This window comes from Drosophila willistoni, chromosome 3R (genome assembly GCF_018902025.1).
Source record: "Drosophila willistoni isolate 14030-0811.24 chromosome 3R, UCI_dwil_1.1, whole genome shotgun sequence".
Lineage (NCBI taxonomy): Eukaryota > Metazoa > Arthropoda > Insecta > Diptera > Drosophilidae > Drosophila > Drosophila willistoni.
In genome coordinates this window covers 5,176,225-5,196,046 of record NC_061086.1, presented here as the reverse complement: position 1 = coordinate 5,196,046, position 19,822 = coordinate 5,176,225, and the positions used below count along the sequence as shown (strand labels likewise).

Here is a 19,822-nt window from a genome sequence, read left to right as displayed (position 1 = left end):
GAGCTTAACTGATGCTGAGCCCCATGGACAAGAGCCACATCAAACTTGGCAATAGGCAGCAAAAAAAAAAAAAGAAAACAAAGAGAGAGAGGAAAAAAAATGGAACAACAATATCAGCAACATTTTATTGCGCTCTGACCTAGAGCATTCGTTAGAGAAGGGGTCATGGAAGGGGTCAGCGGGTGTGGGGCTCGACCTGCTCAAATTTGACTGTGGCATATCCTGGCGGACATTGGACTATCGCACCAGCGTCATCTCTCGTTCAGCTAGGCAGCCAGCCGCCTTATCGACAATCCACCCACTGGTCCACCTCCTCCTTCTATATTCTGTTTTCCTGCTCAGTTGGGAGCAGGACATTCATTGTCTCCATCTCTTTTCGGTCCTGTTCATGTCCTTGTGTGCGTTGTCTCGTTTTGCTGCAAAATTTACATCCTGTTCGGCTGATGGTCATTTTACTGTTTCCGTGCCCAAGTCCTGGGCAAACGCATATGAATATTTTGCAGCAGGCAACAATAAAATCCATGACATCATAAATATCGATGCGTTGCCTTTGCCGAGAATTTCGGTGCGGGATTAGCGCAGCCCAAGCACGGCCAGTGTATACGGCCATTCATTTTGAAGCACAGAGGAGGAGTGTCGGGAAGGGGCAGTCAGGGAGCCACACCCGCAGCAAGGCGCCGCGCGATAACTCGATAATTATGTCCGCTTTTGTTTATTTCGCACATCGATTACAATTTCGGCTGCCTCTCAGCCTACCCATTTTGTTGGCCATTTGGCTGGCCGGAGAGGTCGTTCTGGTCAGCATATGCATGCAGGTCTTTGGACCCCCAATGTCGACCTCTTGTCCCTGCTCTCACCACCTTTTAAACTAGATGCCCGTTCGGATGAATTGAAGTGGGTGTTGGGTCTTGGGCATACGTCATAGTCTCAACACTTGCGGAATTTACAAACTTCACTTGCCCCGTGCCCAGGCCAGGACGTCAGGCCAGGATATGGCAATGAGAATGAGAATGGTTTAGAGGCAGTAGACGCAAGTGCATCAGTTCCCGGGTGGCAAACACTCTGTGTGTTTGAGACAGAGAGCTAGGGAGTGAGAGAGAGAGAGAGTGTGAGTGAGAAAGGACAAGTTGGGAGGCAAGTTGTGTCTGGCATTCGCTGCTTGCTGCTGCTGCTGCTGCTACTGCTTCTCATAAGTAAAACGTTGTGAGCAAAGTTTTATAAATTATCCTTGTGAGAATCCTTATTTATGGCGCGTGTGCAATTTTCATTTTATCGCAGTAAAAGCAAAGTTAAGTTAAGCTTCTGCCACACCCCGCTACCTTATCCATTTCTATGCAACTTTTTGCCAGCTACCAACAAATGGAGGCGTTGCAACAAAAAATACTATCTTTCTCACTCTCTCTTTCACTGCAGTTATCTCTTAACGTTTGTCTATCTATCCTTGTTTCTCTCCTCTCTCTTTTATTCTGTTATTTTTTTATTCTTGCATATTTTTTGTATCTTTCAAATGCCAAAAAAAGGGAAAGCATAAATACAAAATTCTACACAATTCCTTATTCCAAATGATAACTCTATGTTCTAAAGATCCAGTTAAAAGTAACTATATCTGCAAGAAACCATCAACATTATAAATTTCTTACAAATATTTAATAACATTTTATTTGGTTACTTGCCTAAACTGGTTTTTAATGAACCTCTCTCTAAGTAGAGATATACAAAATTTTACTACAGTTCCCTTAAAGATTTCACAGCGTCTCAAACTCTGTTCTAGTAGGGGAGATGAAGGAACTGGAATGGGAATGGGAATGGGAATGGATAACGGGATAGGGATGTCGGAAGAAGATCTCTCCTCGTTGAGCTGCCAAAGTTTTTTATGGCCTGCATATGAATATTATGCGCTCGAGTATAAAATGTTGTTGGCCACACTTCCTACGTTTCACTTCCTGCACTCCACTCCGACTCAAGAGTGGCAAGCAACCACATACACACAGAAATAAATATATATATGCATATATCTATCTGTAGCCATATCTATATATCTCAGCATACAACAATACACAATAATAACAACAATAATAATAGCAAAACCAAAGGAAAATCCAACAGAGACTTTAAGTTGCCTTTAACTGGAGATTTTAGACCCGAAGGCTGCTTTGGCAATAGTTTTGGCAGAGAAAAACTAGAGAAGAACTACAATAACAACAATATGTATTGAAGAGAGTTGTTGTATTTGTGTAAAGTTTTCTTTGTTTCTCCCCTGTCTCCCCTTATCCATGAGTGTGTGTGTGTGTGTGTGTGTATCTCTCAACATGCTGGCTGGTGTGTGCAAAAAATATTTAGCTAGCAAAGTTTTATTGGCAAAATCTGTTTATGGCTTTTGAATTTTAATTAGTTTACATTATGTCGAAATGTTTCTGCTGCTGCTGGAGCCGAGTGGCTCCAATCCTTGCTCAACAAAGAGACGACAGCGCAACATAGAACAGCCACAATACAATAGAGAGACAGAGAGAAAAGGAGAGAGAGAGAGAGTGTGAGCTAACCCAGCCCAGTCAAAAGCTGAAGAAGTCGTCGTATGTCCTGGCAGCCGCCCGAGAAGAGTTTCATTACTATTTGTCTGCTGCCTTTCCGCACAGCAGCCGCAGCCGCATTTTATGCGCAGGATACAAATGTACATGAATAACTAAGCAAGCCAGGACCGAATTGTAGAAGCAGAAACTGCAACTGGAGCAGGAGTATCGGGAAGGATCAGCGGCAAACTTTAGCGCCAGCGAACGTGTCTTGTTGCAAATTTTAATTCGACAAAAACATGGAAACTCAAACTATTATTGGTTGTTGTTTTTTTTATGCTCCTCTCTGTGTGTGTGTCTGTTTTTTGTTGCGTTGTTTCCATTGAGTTCTTGCCACTTTTAGTATTTTTCATGTTTTTATCAAACCAATGACAGATTTTAGCTTCAAATCTGCAAGAAATTTTCCATTAAGAAAACATTTTGTTCTATTTTTAAATCATTAAAGACTTGAATATTTAATTAACTGTCTCTATTTGTACCTAAAAAATGTTTCAAAAGCGATAACGAGTTTTAAAGTTAAAGAAATCTTTGATTAAAGTTGCCCCATATTTAAAATATTTTCAAGATATGTATTTGTGGAAAATCATTTGGGAAAATTACCTTTACATTTTGTTTCTTTTATAAATATTTATGTATAATTATATATTAAAATTTGTGCATATTTATTTTGAAAAAAAACATTCTCATACAACATATGAATAGAATGAATTACTGTATTAAATTAATTAATATTAAACAAATCATAGAACACATTGATTATAATCGGCTTTAATAATTATTAAACACTTGCAGAGGGTCTAATAAAATTGGTCAAGATACTCCCCTCCATCTGTATGTTTCCATGCAAATTGGTCTCTTAATTTTAATTTTTATTGCTATAAAGTTTTGTATTTAAACTTATTTCTGATGTACGCAGCACATTTCGATGGAATCGAACCAATAATTTTAACATAGGCACGTAGACTCTCAATGACAAAAAGAGTTCCTAATAATATTTTAAGGAATCTATAAACCATTAGTATGAATGTATAAACAAAATCAATGAATAACCTCATGAGTGTACGAAGTGAAGAAGAGAATAATCACATTGTAAGATAATTAATGGAATGTTTGGTTTCAGTAAGTTCACTAAATGCTTCAATAAACTACATATTTGAAATTCGATCCCTTGTACCTTAAGTTCAAAATGGCGGCAAATCATTAAATGTTGCATGAACTGCATTGCCCAGCTGACTAGTCAGCAGGCTGGTTGGCTGGCAGCTTCCAGATTGGATGCAGTGCAGCCAAGCGACAACCAAGTCCGTGCTGAGTGCTGCTCTTTTTTGCTACCGTTTGCCCGTTTTCGAGTTCATTTTCAAGCCATTTCGTTTGCTTTGTATGCATTTTTATTTAATTTATTTTTCACATGTTGCTGTTGGTTGGTTTTTTTGTGTTGTTGCTGCCGTTTACGTTGCCCGTTGCCCGTTGTCGTCGTTTGGGGGCTGCAAATGTGCAATTAAAGAAACAGGTTACACGTCCATAAATCTTGAAATGCTGGCGACGTTGCTGTTGCTGCCGTCTCAGCAACATTGTTGTTGTTGCTGTTGCTGTAGTTGTTGCTGCTGCAAATGTATTCGTATTCACATGTCTTAATGCTGACAGCATTTTTGTGATTGTCTGATTTATTGCCAGCCAATTGATGACAAATAAATTACGTGCATTTTTTTTCTCTTTCGTTGTTTTTTTTTTGTTTTTTTGTCTTTTTCTTGCATTTTAGTTGGACATTTTTCCGTTTTTGGTATCGCTTTTTGTTATTTTTCTTGGTTTTCGTTTCGTATTTCTTTTTTTTCAATTTTTTTTTTTTGCCGGCTGCGTTAATGGTTTTGGTAATTACTTTTAATTGCCATTGTAAAGTATTCGCATCGCACCAAAATTGGTAGCATGGGGAGCCTTTAACTTTAGATCTGAGCCGGGCTTGGAGGCGGCCCTGGCCAAATTGGCGCCAAAAGCAAACGAGCTAGCTAACTGCTAACTGGCGCCATTTTCCTTTTCTTTTTATAGTCATATTAAAAATAGTTTATATCGACCATTGAATATATATAAAATGACTAATTGATAAGTGCTTGTCAATGGGCAATTAAATTGTCTATTCAATGCATAATTATTAAACAACTTGACCTATTATTTAACTCAACTTTTTTCAGTAGGCACTAATTAAGGCAATTCAATATTGTAAAAATTCCATATAGACATTTAAATATCTGATATCTATTTTTGTTGTTTACAGTCGAAGTTTAATGAATTAATTTAGTTTATTTTTTACAAATTTACAATCAAATGCTTAGATTGAGAGAGAAATAGTAATTTTAAGTATGAAATAGAGTTCAAAATACTATTTCATAATGCCTGATCACATAAGTAAGTACTTAGTAGTTGTTGGAACTACCATATCAATTTTCGTTTTAAATATTTGTGTCAAAATATCTTTGCTTGAGGTCCGAAACAGTTTTTGCTCTGTGTTTCCACTTGTATCCTTTCAAATCCCATTTTATTTCTGTTTTTATCTAAGAGTTAAGGTAACCACTCACTCTGTTAACGCTTATTGTCCATATTCCATATTTTATTACTACTCTATTGAGTCATATTAACCTGTTGGAAATTGTTAAATTAAAAAGCTTTTAAACTCACTCCGCCTACTAGGCAACTTCCAATTCAACACGCACTGATACAACTCAATTGCCGACTCCGTGATTTAAAGATATGTATATAAAATATGTATGTATAGGTACATATATAGAGATATATTAATTATGCATCTCACGATTTTGTACACAATTTGAATTGGGTTGACAGCGCGACCGTCGGGCAAACAGAAATGCCGAAATTTTGTTTGTTTTGTATTTTTTCTTTTTCGGATGACGACTTCGCCGACAACGATTCAGGTAAACGCAGAGACGCAAAACGTGAAACTTGAAAATTTATGCTTTATATATATATATATGTATATGTATATGTATGTATCTTGTATTTATTTATAAAAATATATTTCAAAAGCTTGCAGTCGGACATCTTTATAAATTGCGCCAAAATAAAATCCTGCTCAGCATAAATCAAATGAGAAATTCTGCGGGCGTGCAAACGCTTTTGCTTGAGATCTGTTTTAGCCTTAGACATTTTGGTTAAGGTGACAGAGATAGGAACGGACTGGGCTCCCCCCTGTTGAGTATGGTCTGTTCATTTGCATTGAGTTGAATCGTTGAATTGAACATTTGTTGTTTTTTTTTGGGGGGGATATGCGCTCGTATGTCACGAAATGTTTTATATCTCTGTGCATATTTAAACAATTTCAGTTCGTTAGTTAACCAGCCAGCTAACTATGTATGTTGGCCAAGTCAGACAGTACCAGCTTGGCCACATTTGGTTTAAACAATCATAGCGAAAATCACGAAGTCCTTACATACAAGCCAGTTAGAGAGACAGAGAGAGAGAGAGAGAGAGAGGAGAGCCTGGCCAAAAAGGTGAGCGGAAGAACCTGCACGTGAACAGAGGGGTGAGCAGTTGAGCGGGTGACTGCGGTAAAGGAAATGATTGCATTTAAAATTCAAACTTGAGCGAGTGAACTGAGGCCCAGGCCCCAGCTCAGGCCGAAGAAAGAAAGGAAAAAAAAACCTATAACCCAAGCAAACCAAAACCAAACAGCTGAAGTCGGCACAAAGCCATGTCGCCATCGCCATCGCCATCGCCATCTCCTTGTCCATGTCCATGTCCACATTCTCAGTCTCAGAGTTTCAGTCCCAGTCCCAGTCAGCCATTTAGGCCGCGCCGAGCAATGTTACAATACAAAGCAAATGGCAGAAAGAGGAAGAAAAAAAGTCAACAACTGAATAAAAAACATTTTCGAATACAAATGTTGGCATTGCATAACAAACGTTTTCTAAATGAGGCTAACTAAGCAGCAGCGAAGCCAGCGTCGGCGTTGCCGTCGCCGTCAACTGAGGCGTGCATATGTTTGAATTGCCGATGACGATGACTTTTTCCTTGTATAGAAGTGCCTCCGCTCCCTTCTACCTCCCTGCCCCCTGCCTACCACCCCCCTGCACTTCAATGTTTGGTCTTTTTTAACTGTTTCGTGTTTGGCTTTTTCCTCTGTTTGCCTGCTTGAGTTGGCTTCGTTTTGCCTGATGGTGGTCCGACTCCAACATTTTTTTCCCCCTCTGTTTTTTCTTTCTTTCTTTGCATAATAAGACCACAAAACTAACGGTTAAATGCTGGTCTAGGCTGTCCTTGTCCTGGCCAGGCAGGCAAATATTTGATTTGGTCTAAAGGTTTTTCCATTCGCCTCTTCTTTTTTTCCTGCTTCGTGTTTTTTTGTTGCTGCTCTTTCGACATTTCTATGACTGATTTAATCAGCAAAAACTTTGACAAGAGTCAGGAAGTCACCCTATACCTGAGAGCCAAGCAGAGCGGCCCAACGCTTTTTTCTGTCGACTCAAGCGGTTTCATTTTTGGGCCCTTCCCTTGCATAGAGCAGGAATGGCAGGGATGGCGCGGGGTTCGTTGGGCAGAAAATTAAATTAATTAGTAATCTGATAAGAGTTTTACTTGTATTGCGCCTTAGTTAATTTGCTGAAAAAAGCTTTTAACTTTCATAAACGTTTTTTGTTTGTTAAACTTAGTTTGATCTGCGCCAAAGCATTGTTAGCTAAGACTAGAGACAAGACGAGAGAAAGTGAGGCATAGAGATGGAAAATTAAAGTGAATTTAAATACTAAATAGTTTAGTTAGTTGTGTTTGTGTTTATGATCTATATGAATAAATCTCTTCATGCTTGGGGAATATATATAAAAATTATTTTAAAATTCCAAATGTAAATATTTATTTTTTGAAAGAATATAAATTGTGATTTGTTTTCTTTGCCAAATTTTCAATGTCGTAAAATAAATACATTAAAAACCCCATTCAAATTAAGATCAATCTAACAATTGAAGACGAAAGTTACAGTTCATTAAATTCATATTTGATATCTTTTTATAAATGTTAAGAAATTACCATGTAGATTAATTGACCTCGTCAAAGTTTAATAAGAACCACACTAAAACCATTTGGCTGTCACTACAGATGTAAGTACGTGAATCTGTCAAAATTCAAGGACTAAACGTGATGGCAATTTGCCGCATTTACCTGCAGCTATTTGCAGATTTTGTTTTTTTCTTTGTTGTCCTGTTGTTGGCTCTTTTTTTTTTTTTGGTCGCTTTCGCAGTTGGCAATCGCTGTCGAGGACATAAAAAAGTGCCAAATGCACTGGGCCATCTACCTAAATGGCAACGGGCAACGTGTGTCCTGATTGCGTCCGTCTCTGTGCCCTGCCTCGCACTCAAACACAAACACACACACACACACAGAGCAACAGCAGCATCCTGTTGCCGGCGAAGTGAATTTTCAACGGAAGTGCAAATTAGCAGCGCTGCCTCCGTTTCAACGCGAGTTTTGTTTATGACAACGACGACGGCGACTACCATGACACTTAACGGAGTGCAATTTTTTATGGCATCGTAAAAAAATGAGGCAAACTGCGCATATTTTTTTCAGTTTAAGATCTTTCAAGGCTTTTCGTAGAATAATCTCATCCGAGACGACCTTGACAGCGTTGGGCGTGGTGAAAAGTCAATTATCAATCATAAAAATTATGTTTCTCACATGTTGAACAGTTGCAGTCGGATAAAAAAATCAACAAAATAAAACAAAAAACACAAAAAAAAAAACCTTTCGGTTCAAGGATAATTCTCTAATGTCTGAGTGGCAGCTAAGTCGAATTCGTGCCGTTTCGGAAATTTACAACATGCTCCTCCGAAAAATATCGTGGCAAGAACAACATTTCTCATTTGGCTGGCGTTTTCGGCACGAAAATCTTGTCATGATTCGATCGGCCGGGACGTAAACACGATGTTGCACACAACATTCACATGTTGCCCTTCGGGGTCAGCTGAGTCGTGGTTGTCGTGGCTCGGAGGAGTCTCGCAAAGAAATTGTAGCCACATTGTCAACAGGCCAACAGATAAGACTCCAGACACCAAGTGCAATACAATTGAATGGCAAAACTGGAGAGCGCACTGTACCATCGATTGTTTTGTTTGAGATCCTCTTCAGTAGATAAAAATGTAATCCCAGGAGAAGAAAAATCCATATCTCAAAACTTACTTCATTACGGAATCGGACACAACAAGAACCAAACGAACTGGCGAACGGGCGAACGAACGAATGAAGAAAGAATTATGGTCTATAATAAATCAGCGGCAAGTGACAGCAGATTTGATAAAAACGGAATGCGTGGAGCTGATAAAACAAAATGGGGAAAAATGAACAGAAACAAAAATATATAACTAACAGAAAACAAATAAAAAATACAACAACAATAAGCGATATAACATTTTAATAAAGACTCATAAATTGTTGCTAGCGACGGACAACAACAAAAGCGACAAAGCGACAAAAACGACTTGGACGAGTTGGAAGAAGATGAGCGCTAAAAATAAATAAAACTATTAATCAGAAAAATGTTGCAGGCGAAGACAACGCCAACAAATGGGTAAAAAGGGGAAGACCGTGAGAGGGAGAGAAAACGCAGAGTTTTCCTTCAGCAGCCCTCCTTTTATGTCGTGGTCGTGGAAAATGAACAGCGCCAGCATTACGGCCATAAACAATTTTTAAAACAACTCTTTTTTGCCAAGTTAGCGCGGGGAGCAGTCAAAGATTGAGAACTAGAGAGCTGGAGCTAGAGATGGAGGACAAAAGACGAAGTTGGAGCTTTGCCTTTGCCTTTGCCTTTGCCTTTGCCAATTGTGGCGCGGTTTTTCAACTGCTGCCAAGAAAAACCCACGACAGCAAGAAGAAGATGAAGACGAAGAAGAAGCAGAAGACGGCAAAGAAGGAAAAGTGCAGCCAACAGCAACAGGAAAAAGAGTCAAAGAAAAACAAATGCACACACAAACAGAGACCATGGGAATGCACTGAGAGTATGTGTGTGTGTGTCAAAGTGAACGAATGAGAAAGGGGGTGGGCGGTTTTTAGCCGACGGCAATAGGGCCGAAACGTAGAACGACATTGCCATAAGAAATCCCACTTGCGAATATTGTGTGCCAACGATAAACACTTCAGAGCGGCCATTAAAATCAGAGAGAGAGAGCGATTACTCTTGCAAACACAGAACGAGCGGCAGACAGAGAGAGAGCAAGTAAGCCAGAGAGAGACACACACACACCCGCTCACGTTCAGTGAGAGCCACAGACATAAAAGAGAGAGCGCTCTCGAGAGCGAGTGAATTGCCATTGCCGGCCATGAATGAACGTATGAGTGAAAGAGAGACCGCGACCAAATGAATAATGGCGGTGCCGCAAGACAAATAACCCAGCCTTTTCTTTGCTTTTGCCTTTGCTCTCCCGCTCTAGCATACGTTGCGGTGCGGGGCGTGTATATGCGCGCCTGCTTTGACTTATGGCAAATAAATCAGCCTGCAAGAGTAGCCGCTCTTAGCAGTTCTGTGTTGGGTGTTTGTGTGTGTTTGTGAGTGTGGAGGGGAAATGTTGCCTTTGCTGCTGGTCGAGTAAAAATTCCAGCACTTGCTCAAAAAAGGTTTGGTTTCTGTTGACGCAGGGACACGGAGGCAGCGTTCTCTGTCTCTCTCGCACACACATACACAATTGTAATTAACTCAAACTGTTTTGTTTATTATTAATTAAGATTATTGTTAAATAATTTTCGGTTTTGTTTGTCACTGATTCTATTGGCTGTTTGCTTTGTTGTTAAAGTTGTTCAAATAAGCAATAATTAACTTATGTAAAACAACAAATAAAAAAACAATAATAATAATAGACAGCAGCGTTTACACTTGCAGAAAACATTTTAATTTTATACGTTTTTTCTCCATAACACATTAAGGGTAATAATAATTGTGCTGCACTCGAAGAAAATTGGAAGCTTTAAGCTAAATGTGCCAGTTAACTGCTAGGTAACTCTGAAAATTTCTTTAATTTTACTTTATTTAGATTGTTTAAACACTTAAATTTTAATTTCAACAGTTTCAAACCAAATATACCTAATTTCAGATTTCAAGCCAAAACTTTTGCAAAAATCTTTGCAGGGTGACTTTTTTTCGAGTGCATAAACCACACTACATGTGCATTTGTGTGTAACTGTGTGAGTGGCACTTTTGTAAACAATTTTGATACGCATAAGTATTAAATTTACGATCAACAATAGCTCAATATTTTAGCTCATAAACAATTTTGAATTGTTTAAACGCGTAAAAAGTATTAAGCACGTCTCTTCACCCAGTGATTTATGTGCGACCCCGCCAAACAATACAATCCGTACATATATTTGGATATATCTGGACGACAGACTGTCTGTATAATGAATTGGTCGCGTTTCTCGACGATTTCTTGACGGGCTTTTTGTTTTATTGTTGTCACTTTTCTTTGCATTTTGGTTTTAGGCTGAATTTGAATGTTTTTCAATATTGTATAATAAATAAACGTAATTTGCAACACACGCGACGCTGTGTCCAGTTCAGTGTCAGCTTCTTCTTGTTCGAATTGCGCATGTTCCATAAATTGTTGGCGCAAAATAAACGCCAACGAGAAATTACTCAAAAGGCATGTTTTATGGTCGCAGGGTTGCACAAATTTATCGCACTTGCCGCGCTTTCTTTGCCTCCATGGCCACCATCACATAGGCACCGAGTAGGGTTGGAGGGCGGAGGGAGGAAGGGAGGTGAATAATTGTTTTATTAACTTTTAAGCAGGATTTAAATAATCCATTTCGCATTTTCCAGACATGGCGGAACGCAAAAAGGAAGCAAAGAGGCACAGACAAATCAATAAAAATATTGGCGAACTATGCGAAGCGGGTCGAGCGCTCATCGATTTATTTATGTGCCAACGAGAAAGAACTCAAGAACCCGACACCAGAGAAACACACTGAGAAACAGAGAGAGAAAAAGAGAGAGAAAGACAAAAATACAAGCTTGAGTGCTTTTTGCATAAGCTGCGCCCATAAACCACTCATTTATTGCCGCTTCATCATCAAGTCGCCGCTGCTGGAAACACTTCGCCACCGACGACAGCGGCGGCAAAGGCAACGGCAACGGCAACATTCAAAATTTTATATAGGTCATTCCATTGGGAATATGGGCATGAGAATGGGAATTGAATGGGCCTGAAGCAGCTGTGCCGCTTAGATTCCGACTCAATTATATAATCACCGAGAGCATTGCACATCAAATTCGGTGTTTTTTCTTTTTGTTTCTTGTTGATTTCAGTTAAAGTGTTCATTCAAATTACAGTCGACACCTCATCAAAATGAATGTTTCCACACCCGTTCATGAGTGGCATGCAATGCATTTTAATTTTCAATTGATTGGCCTTCAATTGACTGTCTGTTTCTGTTTCTGTGAGAGGATATGTTTGTTAATCAAATCAAAAAAGCTGTCGGTTTTTTGTTGTACGTTTTGTTTTTTGTTTGTTTTTTTAGCTACAACTGATCCCCATAAAGCTTAATATTATGCTCATAACACATTAAAGCTACCTTCTTTTCTGTAGAGCGAGCCCTTTTTTAGTTCGTCCAACAGCCAATAGATGGAGTTGATGTTGTCGAAAATTGAATGAGCAATGGCCAAGCCTTCGAGTTATTTTTGGGGTTTGTTCTTAACACGCAGACAGCGTCATCGACCATTTTAATGGAGGGAAAAAGGGGACCGAACTGGCAGGGGCATCAGAAACATGCGTTTGCGTAGAGACGAAATGTACATACAAACAAATTTTTATTTCTATATATGTACCTACAACAAAGCGTGAATCATTTCAAATGAGATTACGAGTAGATTAAGACGTGATCTTTCCCATTAAAGATCCAAAGACAACCAGTTGCTCTTTCGTGGAACTTAAACATAGGGACCAAATAAGATTTCGATTTCCATCTTGATATTTGAGTGTGAGATTTATTACTAGAAGTTTGTCGATATTTTTGAAAAACGTGTCGAGTTTTTTGTTTTAGAATAAGCCACTCTACTTATCTGTTACAAGATCTAAGTATATGTATTTGTCTCATTGTTTTCTCACAAAGGGAATCCTAGTATACGAAACTTGGCAGGAGTTAATTATATCTCATATACATAGTGCAAATAAAAACGTATGTTTTCCATATGAAACTATTTTTTAAAGTTTTCACAAATCGAATAACAAAGACCACCAATGAAATTTGAATGACCTTCTTTTTTCGAATGCTGTTATCTAAAGACATTTATCTTGTTTAAAAAATGTGTTCGAATGTTTTCAAAATACATTTTTGTACACCAATGCCAAATATATGTGAACAAATATTTTTGTGATAAATTCGTATGATTTCCCCAAGGGAAATGCTTAAATGTGAATAAATTGCCAAAACTCGTCAAGATTTAAGAGCTTCGAAATTAAATTTATCAGCAAATTAATTTGCAATATATCTAAGAACTTTTTGATAAAACATTTTAATTGCCTGAACCTTAGGGAATTGGGCTGGACGCATAATTCGCCACACGAAAATCTTCAGAGATTTCTGTCAACCGTCGAAAGATGATGGCCCACTTGGTGTCGTTTTAACCTCATGATTTTTGTAAGTGTACATGTTGGTGGGTGTAACTCCATGCGTGTGTGTGTATGTGCAGCTGAAGGCACAATGATAAATGTGCAAAGGGAAAGGAAAGAAAAAATAGAAATTGGGTGAATAAATAGCCCAGATTCCGTTGAACAGGCAAAACGCAAAAGTAGAGGGAAACAAAAAGCAAAGAGAAAAAAACAAACGAACTCTGCGAATGAGAGAAAAGGCCAAAGCAAGGCAACTGGAAACAAACAATACTTCGCTGCCGACAGGACAAAACTGCTAAAAGCTGTGCGAAAAGCGCAAAGAAGGATAACAATAAAAACAACAAACAGTGCGCCAAATGCCATTTATCAATGCCAAAGGAATTTTTCGGCGTGGAAAGCTATACGAAAACGGAAAGACGATGCGTAAGACCAAAGCAAAATGCGAAAAAAAACAGAGAACGGAGAGACCACAGAAGGAGACAGACAGAGAGAGAGAGAGAGAGACTAAGTGGAGGAAGAGAAAGTTAAGAAAGTATAACAAAAATTACATTTATAAGTATTCTCGGTCAATTATCAAAAGCAACGGCCATATGTTGGTGTTAGATATTTATTTCTTGGACTTATAATTTATCGAAATGGGTTTAAATCGATATTTTCGTTCTCTCTCTTACTATCTGTTGTCCTTAACCGGTTCTGAAACCTTTAAAACATCTAAAAATCATATATGTACTTGTGCGAGGCTAACAACAAAATAACATAAATAAATAATTTTGAACATAATTCGCTTATGCTCTATCTCTCTCACTTTCTCTCCTTTGTTCGCTCTGATGCTTCCTTTGTCGTATGTGTGACAAGGATAACATGACTGATTATGTAAGCGAATGCAGTAAGGACTCGCACACCAAAGAACATTTGGGTCCCGTTTTTTGTTGCCTTCCCCCTCAAGCCACCGTTTTTGCGGCAGTTTGCCACAGCAGGTTGATTCCCAGCTTTGTTAGGAGTATGCGTGTGTGTGTGTGTGTGTGAGTGTGTATTGTTGTGCGTGTTTTTGAGAAAGTGGCACAATTTTTATTTTACGAACGTTTAATGTAATAAAGCCAGCCTTGAGCCCGACGGCAGAACGACGCAAGAGAAATGTATTGTCTGCGTTTAGCATTTTCTGTGATAAAGGGACGACCAGCATCAGCATCAGCATCGGGCATCAGCATCGGCATCAGCATTAGCATCAGCATTAGCAGGAACTGAAGTCGGAGCCGGAGCTGGAGCTGGATGCTCCACCACGCCCCCGTAACAAATCTGAGGTTGCCAACCTTGGCGTAAATTCTGAGAATGAGAAGAATGGAAAATGCGGGTGGCACTGGGCCATGGGCGATATGGGCCATGTGTGCGCGCGTAAGGTGGCCCAGAGCGCGGTCGAATGTTGGTGTTGGATGGTTGGTTGGGGGGTGGGGGCTGGGGGGTCAGTGGGCATAAATCAAACCGAAAATTATACGCATTCATCTGCTGAGCTGGCAAAAGAAAAAATATCTGCCACATTGCTCCCGGCATTTGGTTGTTGTTCCTTTCCTTTTTTTTCTGGGGGTTGGAGAGGACATTTTGGAAACAGAATGGAATGAGAAGTGTGTGGAGGTGGAGGCCAAGTACATTTTGGGGTAGATCTCTCTAGCAAATGGCGGAAAATATGGGTAACTGTGCAAAATTTAATGGCCTACAAAAATCAATAAAAGGACGCAAAATAGGCTGTGCGCCATTTAGAGTTCCGGGCATACAGGTAGATGGCATAAGAATATGTATGTATATGTATTTCTGACGTTTTTAATTGTGTGCCAATTCTCTGAATCCGTTAAGATTCATCTGTGCGTATGAGAATATCTCAGTATTGAATCTTAATTAGTTTGTTAATGCTAAATTAAAGTGTTATGTTAATTTAAAGCCGTTCAACAACATTGTCAAGGCAATAATTATATTTTTCACTTGGAGATGCGGAAAGGGAAAGAGAAATAACCGAGAGAAATATATAACTTTATCTCAGAAAACCAATTTTGATAGAAATACAAAAAACTGAAATATATTATATACATTATAGTTTACATAAAAGAATATTCAGAAAGATAGAACTAATTTGATTTTGGTATAAAAACAGCAAGGAATGACATGGCATATAATGTGTGCCAAATAAATAAGTACACTTTACTTTTCTAATTAAGAATTCTGCACCAAGCAGTAAGGGAAACTTGCAAAGTTTAAGAAAATCATAAAGGGAGGATGGAAGTAGAATTTAAGTTATATAAGGATTTAATTACGTTGAATCCTTGAAGTAATACTTTAAATGAATTAAACATGTTTTTGCTGAAAATCTATGGTTTTTTTTAAAGTGCACCTATTATTAAAAGAATCCTGTTTATACACTAACTCCTTATCTTATAGAGCTCATCGCATTTTGGGACAATTGTTGTTCCTAAATGTAACAAAACCAATATTTACACAGTTGGTTAGATTGGAAAATCGAACATTATAAAAAAGAGGGTGAACTTATTAAGATGAGTCACATTGCATATAATTTAATACAAATTTTTTGTAATCTAAAAACAATATACTCGGCCTTTGAGCAATTATTTCATGCCAAGCCAATTAAAATTACTAAAGTGATGAATAAAACTAACCAAAAATGCCAAGCATAATGTAACAGATGAATTACTTCTCGCTAAATTCTGTTATCAAGCAATAAAGGGCGAGAATGAATGATAAGAAAGAGAAAGAGAGAGGGAGAGAGTCGGTAGAGGAGAGAATCATAATTAAATACCCCCACATATATAAGTATTTTGTCATTGCAACATAGTCCAAAGTAAACTGGACTCCAATTAACTAATTTGCCAAGTCTCTCGTAGGGGCAATTAAACGGACATGGATTGAGGGCAACTGCAACAACATGTCACAGATAGTGGGAAAGTGCACAGTCACAATACACACACACACACACACACTTATAGACACAAAACAGTCGTAGATAATTCAACTTGTTGCAGTTTCATATAGTAATTCTCTATCTCACCTGCAAATGTCAAAAGTCAAATAAACTGATAATTTAAATAGAACAACAACGAGGCATACAAAATGGATGGCCAAGAGACAATAGGGTCAGAGAGTAAAAGTGAGGGGGAGGGCGAAACAGTTGCAGTTGTTTTGTAATTTTATAAATAATAGTCACAATAACTGCAAGTACAGGAAACTGTTGCTCTTTGCTAAACTGCGTGAAAGTTGTAACTAAATACTCACTAAACAACATACATACTTTATAATATGGTAAATAAAAAATGTTTCATTTTGTAGTTAAGAATCTCGAAATCTTAACTATCTACTAATGCGCGAAGATATTTATCGTTTTTAGAGACTTTTCGAAATGTATTTGCAGTTGTTTGTTTTTGGTTTGTTCTCAATTGTTCTCCAAGCATCTTTTCAATAAGCCTTTGGTTTTTTTTTTTTGTATTTTTTGTTGTTTCGTTTCATATTTATCCGCAAAGTGGCGCCAAAGTTTATCAACAATTCAACAAATTAAGATACTTTATTGCACATTATTATGCTGTTTATTGTTGGATTGTGGCCCATTTGCTTTGGGTGTAGGCATATGTAGGGGCGCCCAGACGTCGATCGTCGAAATATTTGTTTCATTCATGTTTCCTTATAAATAGGCGCCCCCTATTCGAGTTTCAGACGGGGTAATGTGAATGAGAGTACTTTACAATATCTTTATCTATATATAAGTGGGTGTGTGTGTGTATGTGTATGAACATATGGCCTCAGTTATTGTAATTGAATATGCAAAATAATAATGATCAAAGTGAGCACAAAAAATAAATGATTTATTATTGGAAATTATTGAGGAAAGGTACTCTGCCTTGCCAAGGCGGACAAAACATTTGTAATCAATTCAATTCTATTATCGTTGTCTTATTTATAGAGATGTCCCCACACAAATGCGAGTTGTGAGAAATATAAACAGGGGGAGTAAAACCGCATTTATACATTTTCTTTATTAATTTTCTAATGGATTTTACGTTTCTACCAAAAACATTTGAAGATTTCAACAATTCAGATAAAAATTTATGCGTACATCTTTTGCTGATGGCAATATCGCTTGGTGGAGGGTATGGGGATGGGAAATGGTGCGGTTGACTTGGCTAAATGGATACGGAGGCGGATACGGATATAGATATAGATAGATAGCTGTTCTTCATGCTGTTGTTGTTGTTGTCGTCGTTGCTGTTGTTGTTGCTGACTGTCTGCGACAGGCTGGTCCTTTTTTTATAGACACAAGAATTGATTACGATTGGCAGCAAGTGGCATTTAGTGAAGGAAGTTGGTTTATGTATGTTGGTAATTTATGCGATTGTATAAATTGACGATAAACATACATACATATACACACATACAAAACTAAATATATACATATATGTAGGAAAATGCAAAACTTGCAATTTTTGTTTGTGTTGTTTTGTTTGTTTGTTTTTTTTTTTTGGGAGGCAATACAAAACACTCAACGAAGGAAAAGAGAAATGGAGCTAGTGCAAAGGGGGTGGAATTTCAAAAGGGGTAAAAGTATCTGTCAAGTGTATCTGCTTAACACGCATCCTCAAAATCAAAATGAACAACATTATAATTGTGTTAATAATGTATGTTTTTGTGGTTTCAAGTAGCTGACTAAATTAATGCAATCCAATAATAAAAAGAAGCGAAAATTCTATTTAATTGTCACTCTATGTGTGACTGTGTGTGTGTGTTTGTGTGTGTATTGGGTGGTGTGCGGCAACTACTGTGGCGTGTTTTAAAGCGATTCTTGTGAAATGCAACATGCTGAAAAATTGCTAACAAAATGATACGCTTTGTTACTAAATCGTTGGCCATGGCGACTTCTAGGGCCAGGCTAAAAAAACAAAAATTTTCTCACTCGGCTTCCACTCTCTTTGCGTGCCAAATGATACTTGCCACTTGTGGCAGCCACAGCCACAACGCGCCGTTTCACCTTCATCTTGTGGGTGGCTTTAATTGTTCCAACCAGAGAAAACTCTAACCAAAAGACCCAATCGTCTGTAAATGTATATGTGTGTGCGTGTGTCTATGTGTGTATTTTGTTGGCTCATTGCACCGAGTTGACAAACTGAATAATTGCCAATTATTTGGTAAAGTTTATGAGCTGATAATTTCATATATTATATTGTTTAATTTATATTGCAACACCTTCTCGACTTCTCTTCTTCTCTATAGTCGTCGTTGCAGTCGTCATGTGTGGCAAGCACAAACAAAATTTATGTACACAAATTTGGAATGGAAATTTCTCTTTAGGGCACATGCACATGCTAAACAGAATCGGGGGAGTATATATGTATATGTATATATAGATAGGAGGAAGTAGGAATATGCACACAACATTTACGATTTATTGGAATTTGAATTTTAAGCTTTTACCTCGGACTCTTGGGGGCTGGCGCTCCTTTGACTGACACAAAATGAAGAGCAAGAGGGGGCAATGATGATAATGATAATGTTGCGGATGATGATGATGATGATGATGAGGATGACACACAAAAAAGCAAAACAACAACAAAAAAGTCAAAAAAGCTTTGTCGGATTGATTGATTGTTTGAATGAATTTTGTGTTTGGACTTGGATTACTGATAAGTTGGGCTAGTTGGAACTGGAATCTGTTGAGTTGATGTTGTTTTTGGAGTTGGAGTTGGTTGTTGGGATGCGGATGTTCGGCAATGTTTTTGAGGAAGAATTTTTTTTGTTGTAAATGATAAATGGGCGTTGCAACTTATAGGTAAATATATTCAAATCAAAAATCATAATGTTCTTCAAAATTCAATCACAATCATAAGTTTTACCAAAAAGGGAGAAAAAATACAAAATCAAAATTGAAAATCTGAAAAACTATAATCTAAAAATACACAAAAAATAGAAAAAAGAAATAACAAGTTGCACTTACCTAGCCAGTCTGGTAGAAGAGAGCCCGCAAGAGATTCGGAGTATCTCTTACCTGAAAAGTAATAGAAATAACAAAATGTGATTAATTCAAAATTGTATAATACTTTAAAGTGCCTAAATTCATTGCGAAGCAAATAAAAAGGAACAAAAAGAAAAACAAAATAGAATAAAAACAAAACAAGGACTTCAATGTATTAAAATATAAACTCATTTTATTGAAAATATATTTTAACTTGGTTTGACTTGGTTAAACAATAATTGCAAATAAAGTTAAGTAAGGATATAAAAAAGAAATTTCAAAGAAATTATATCGAAAGAGATTATTTAAAATCATAAACACATAAAAAAATGGCAACAAAAAAGCAAAGCGAAATTAAAAAACGAAGTATAAGAAGAAATGTTTACATGTTATAAATATATTCAGTATATGTGATAATATATTTGAAAAATTTCCACTTTTGAAAGAAAATAAAAAGTTTTCCTCTTTGTTGGGTTGTTGTTGTTGTAGTGTTGTTTAGTAGCCAACCTTTGGTTTTCTTAAGAACTGGCACTATAAAAAGCACATGACTCCCACGAAAAGAATAGCTAACTTTTTCATAAATTTGCTCAACTTTTGCGTAGATATATATACAAATCGTTTATATACATGTAAATATGGCAGGTAAATCGTAATTT

The 19,822-nt window shown here is 37.6% G+C and overlaps 1 protein-coding gene and 1 long non-coding RNA gene across 5 annotated transcripts in view; one reads left to right on the top strand and one right to left on the bottom strand.

The window, feature by feature from the left end:
* LOC6651232 (homeotic protein ultrabithorax) overlaps positions 1 to 19,822 on the bottom strand; it is a 91,201-nt gene that overhangs the window by 44,963 nt on the left and 26,416 nt on the right. For 2 of the 3 annotated variants that reach the window (XM_015176925.3, XM_002072873.4), the window contains exon 3: positions 19,149 to 19,199. The exons of the other annotated variant lie outside the window; for it this stretch is intronic. In XM_015176925.3, coding sequence (XP_015032411.1) covers positions 19,149 to 19,199 — 51 coding nt within the window. The remainder of the gene's footprint in view (positions 1 to 19,148; positions 19,200 to 19,822) is intronic. 3 annotated transcript variants of the gene reach the window in all.
* On the top strand, positions 7,493 to 11,825 carry LOC124459977. Of its 2 annotated transcripts, none has more exons than XR_006953936.1 (2): positions 7,493 to 7,666; positions 11,377 to 11,825. It is a non-coding gene; the product is annotated as an uncharacterized LOC124459977 (long non-coding RNA). The 2 variants fall into 2 exon arrangements; XR_006953939.1 differs by lacking the exon at positions 7,493 to 7,666 and adding an exon at positions 11,280 to 11,315.